Source organism: Cebus imitator, unplaced genomic scaffold (assembly GCF_001604975.1).
Source record: "Cebus imitator isolate Cc_AM_T3 unplaced genomic scaffold, Cebus_imitator-1.0 Scaffold103, whole genome shotgun sequence".
Classification (NCBI taxonomy): Eukaryota; Metazoa; Chordata; class Mammalia; order Primates; family Cebidae; genus Cebus; species Cebus imitator.
The window spans coordinates 2,948,289-2,953,009 of NW_016107418.1; the positions used below are offsets into that span (position 1 = coordinate 2,948,289).

Below are 4,721 nucleotides of genomic sequence, written 5' to 3' on the forward strand. Positions count from 1 at the left end.
GAGGGGAGGGGAGGGGAGGGATTGTGTAGTAATCACCCATATTCCCATCCCCTAAATTCGACTGTTGAATTTTGCCCTAATTTGTCTGTTATACTCTGTATGTTTGTGTTTGTTATGGATTTTTCTTTATGCTGAACCATTTAAAAGGAGGCTTAAGGCATAATAACACTTTACCCCTAAATACTTTGGTATACACTTTGGAAGAAGGCTATTGTTGTTGGGCACAGTGGCTCACGGCTGTAATCTCAGCAGTTTGGGAGACCGAGGTGGGAGGATCACTTGAGCCCAGGAGTTCAAAATCTGCCTGGGCAACATAGTGAGATCTCGTCTCTACTGAAAATAAAAGAATTAGCCAGGTGTGGTGTGGTGGTTTGCGCCTATAGTCCCAGCTACTCAGGAGGCTGAGGTTGGAGGATCACTTGAGCCCGAGAGATGGAGGCTGCAGTGAGCTATGACTGCACAACTGCACTGAAAGAAGGATATTCTTCTGTGTAAACCACACCAAAGTGATCACACCAAATAAATTCCTTAATGTGTTCTAGTAGTCAGATTTCCAAAATTTCACCCAAATGTCTTTATATCTTTTTTAAAAGCAGGATCCAATTAAGAATAACAGATTACATTTTCTTAAGTTTCTTGTCTGTCTTATTCTAGAACCTTCCCCCATCATTTTTTCCCACATGACATTGACTTTTTTGGTGAAATCTTAGATAAAACGAAACAAACAAAGCAAGCTGTTTTTATTTGTTTTGCTTTGTTTTGACCTAACAAATGAATCTATCCCATATTACTGCAGAGGGAATTGGAGAAGGGGCAAGGCAAGGGAACAGATATGAACTGCGGCCACCACTGGCCCGGGGCCTGCACTTCAGGCTAATAGTAATGCATACACGAAGCCTGGGCAGCCTGATGGTCACACAGACGCATGCTGGGTCTGGCATGGTGCTGGGCTTTTTGCATATATCAACTTCTTTTACGCTTGGAGCAGTCTTGGGAAGAACATATTGTTCTCCTTACACAAGCCTTCCTCTCCAGGAGGAAGGCTTACCGAAACTGTGTGGCTAGAAAGTGGCAGAATAATTTTCTAACCCAGGAGTTCCTACCCTCCCTCCCTGTATCCAGTGCACTCAGGAGTCCTTTTAGGGCCTCCAGATCATCCTGTGGGCATCTAGCATTTCTCTTTGCAGTAGGCACAGCCCTTGGGCTCTGACCTCAATTCAGCTACCAGGGAAGACATGGGAAGGAGTTGTAGCAGTCAGAAAACACTGCTAGTGGTGGGCAGGTGTCTCATGCCTGAAACCCCAGCACTTTGGGAGGCCTTGGCAGTTGGAACACCTGAGGAGTTCGAGACCAGTCTGGCCAACATGGTGAAACCCTGTCTCTACTGAAAATACAAAAATTAGCCGGATGTGGTGGCACGTGCCTGTAGTCCCCAGCTACTTGGGAGGCTGAGATGGGAGAATCACTTGAACCAGGGAGGCGGAGGTTGCAGTGAGCCAAGATTGTGTCACTGCACTCCAGCCTGGGTGACAGAGCAAGACTTTGTCTCCAAAAAAAAGAAGACAAGACTGCTAGCCACCTGTGACAGGCCTCAGAGAAACACAGTGGGCAAATCCAGACTTGTGGTGATGGATTATCGGTCAGCCTCACTGTTCAGGCCTCACAACCAGCCCAAGAGGCTGCAGCGGATGAGTCATCATTTTGTAAAGTTGGGAAAACTAGTTCAGATTAAGTAAATTGGCAAGGTCTGGCTGGGTTAGAGAGAGGGAGGGCAGGGGTGGGAGGCATGTTGAAGTTATATGTGGACCCTTCTAAGGCTGCTTAGCCTTAGACCAGTAGGGAGCTTGCCTAAGACACTGGGACTGGCAGAGAATGACAGTGTGGGACTGAGAAATTCAGTCAGTAGGTGAACTTGGCCTTGCGAGTAACCACAGAGTGGATGTCTCCAATGGTCTTCCCTAATACTGAGTAGGTAGTTAATAGAGATATCATACAATACTCATCTCTCCCAATCTGTAATCACAGAAAAAATACACAGGCCTGGCGCTAGCCATTATGCCATTAAATAGCTGTGTAGCCACGCCAGGTCGTTTTGCAGCCTCGAATCCTTTTGGGAGTACCTGGCAAAGTCGTATCACTTCCCTGCGCATCATTTCTCTCCTGTGCCATTGCGCACTCAGACAAGATGATGCCTCCGGGCTCTCCTAGGCCTGGCATTCTCTGATTTCACTGTGGACCAGAGTGGATCCCTCTGGGAGTTCCCTCAACACTACAGAATGTGAACTGAGAACCACAGGAAGCAGTGGCAATGCCGTCAGGATTCCCAGGGGTCACAGCGGGGAGATTGGGGCCTCAGGAGTTAGGTGATTTCTCTTGGTGTGCTGGGTCATCGTAGCTGGGATATGGTGCCTGTGGTCCCCTATTAGAGCTGGATGCCTTTTTCTGTCTTGATTATTCTTTCTGCTTCTTCGACAGATATGTAAATGCTTTCAAGTTCATGAGCCTGGAAAGAATCAAAACCTTTGAAGAACTTTTGCCAAATGCCACCTCCATGTTTGATGTAAGTCATGAAGTTAAGGTACCCAGTGTACTCCGACAGACCCCTTCTCTAGATCCCTGCCAAACACCAATGCCAGTAGCATAGTAGCTTTTGATCAGCGAGAGTCTGGATTCAGGAGTGGCTGAAATGACAGTGTCGGAAGGACTGACAACTAGACTCAGCTGTGCAGAGCTAATTTGAAAGTAGAGTTCCATGAACTCACTCCAGGATCCAAGTCCCTGCGTGTTAGGAATTTACACCCTTAGGAAATTCCATTGTGTGTTTCTAAATTGCCTAGCCGTCAGTTATGCAGCTTTGCTTTCAGAGTAACAGAGGAACTCCCAGCTGTGTGGGTGGTGGGTTTTGTGATGTAATAGAGAGTGCTCTCCTGCAAGCAGCCTTGAGGCTGGGAGGGGTCCACCTAAGCCCTATGCCCCTTCCCCCTAAGTCTCTGCAGGCTGAACAGCCCTGTTCCTACCCAGCCATGCTGGGAGAAGCTAACCAGTATAGCCTGGCAAACAAGAGGCCTCACAAACTCTTCTCTCTAAAGCCCTGGGATGTGGGGTTGAGGGGATAGGAGGAGGAGAGGAGGATGGGTGGGAGTGATACTGCAGTTCTGATGTTGCAGACCCTGGGACTCAAGGTGTGATCTCCAGATAGGCAGTCCCTACGACCTGGTAGCCGGGAGCCTTCTAGAAATGCTGGCTCTCAGAACCCGCCCATACCCGCTGAGTCAGGCTGTGCCTTAGCAAGATCCCTAGGGGATTCCTGTGCACAGTCACGTTTAAGAAGTGCTGGTGACGACGGTGACCCATAAAGGGCCTCGAAGGCCAACTACAGTGTGAAGGTGATCACCACAGTCAGTGTGGCCTTGAAGCAAGCACAGTCACTCTTAAAAAACAAAACAAAACAAAACACCATGACCTTGTCAGACACACCAGATAAAGGGAAAGATAATTGTAAATATTTTAAGCATCAAAAATAAGCTGCAGTGTATAAAGGTAGAGTATATGGGTATATTGTTTGGCTGCTTGGTACATTGTTTTCAAGGCCAAGGAAAAAACTCTGAGCAAAACATGGAAGAATTCTCAACCTTCACCCTCCCCACCCTAAATCAGTGGTGAATGATGACAGCTTCTTTGTTTGCTTAGGTGTTTACTCATAATTAAGGACACAAACACTGCCGAGTAAGAGCCTTAAAGGGTGGCAGGGACAAAGCATTGGATCCACTTACTCGAACATTCCTTATTAACAAAGTAGTGAAGAGTCTGCAGGCAACTTAGTGCCAAAGAGAAACCAACAAGGAAATCTAATTGCTGTAGACAGTGAACAAGGGGGGCCTGAGAATTCGATCGAGTTCAAGAAAAAAATTGAACCCGCTCTTTACAGTTTCCTAGAATTTGTATGTGTGATGGCCACCACTACCATAGCACACTCATCACCAATTGTGGTCTGCCAAATTAGTTTCAATATCTTTATGCAATAAATTGCATAAAAGTTTACTATGGAAAATGCTAACCTGTTACTTGCCGTTTTCCCTTTTACTTCATGTTCAGGAAGGGCCTCAAAGTCACTGGGGATCAGACATGATTTTCAGCAGGTCAAGTTTGTAGTGGCCAACTTAGAGAAAATGCTTTGTCTCAGTAGGTGAGGATTGTGGAGGGTGAGGCAGAGCCTGGATCAACAGATGCATGCCAGGATTATCCCTCGGGCTCAGCAGGGACCCCCGCTGGGCCAGGCAAGAGTATAACCTTTCTCCTTCTCCCAGCAGGACTACCAGGGGGACAGCAGCACTCTGCTGGCCTCTCCCGTGCTGAAGCGCTTCACCTGGACTGACAGCAAACCCAAGGCCTCGCTCAAGATTGAGTAAGGACCGGGCATCTTTTCTGTGATCAGTTGATGGAGGGGAGTGAGGGGAGATGCCGGGGGAAGGTGGTATACCGAGGGGTGTTTGAGGACTGCCTCCCTCCTGAACTATAGTGTTTGGGCATGGCGGAAAAGCATTTCCCCTCAGAGGGCAAAAAAAAGGGGACGCAAAAAAAGTGTAAAAAAAGGGGGTAAAGGCCGGGCGCGGTGGCTCAAGCCTGTAATCCCAGCACTTTGGGAGGCCGAGGCGGGTGGATCACAAGGTCAAGAGATCGAGACCATCCTGGTCAACATGGTGAAACCCCGTCTCTACTAA

General features: G+C 47.8%; 1 protein-coding gene across 1 annotated transcript in view; it reads left to right on the forward strand.

Moving 5' to 3' along the window:
• Positions 1-4,721, forward strand: part of FLT1 (fms related receptor tyrosine kinase 1) — a 197,116-nt gene that overhangs the window by 187,069 nt on the left and 5,326 nt on the right. The window contains exons 29-30 of the mRNA XM_017537494.2: positions 2,476-2,560; positions 4,311-4,405. Of these exons, the coding sequence (XP_017392983.1) occupies positions 2,476-2,560; positions 4,311-4,405 (180 nt within the window). The remainder of the gene's footprint in view (positions 1-2,475; positions 2,561-4,310; positions 4,406-4,721) is intronic.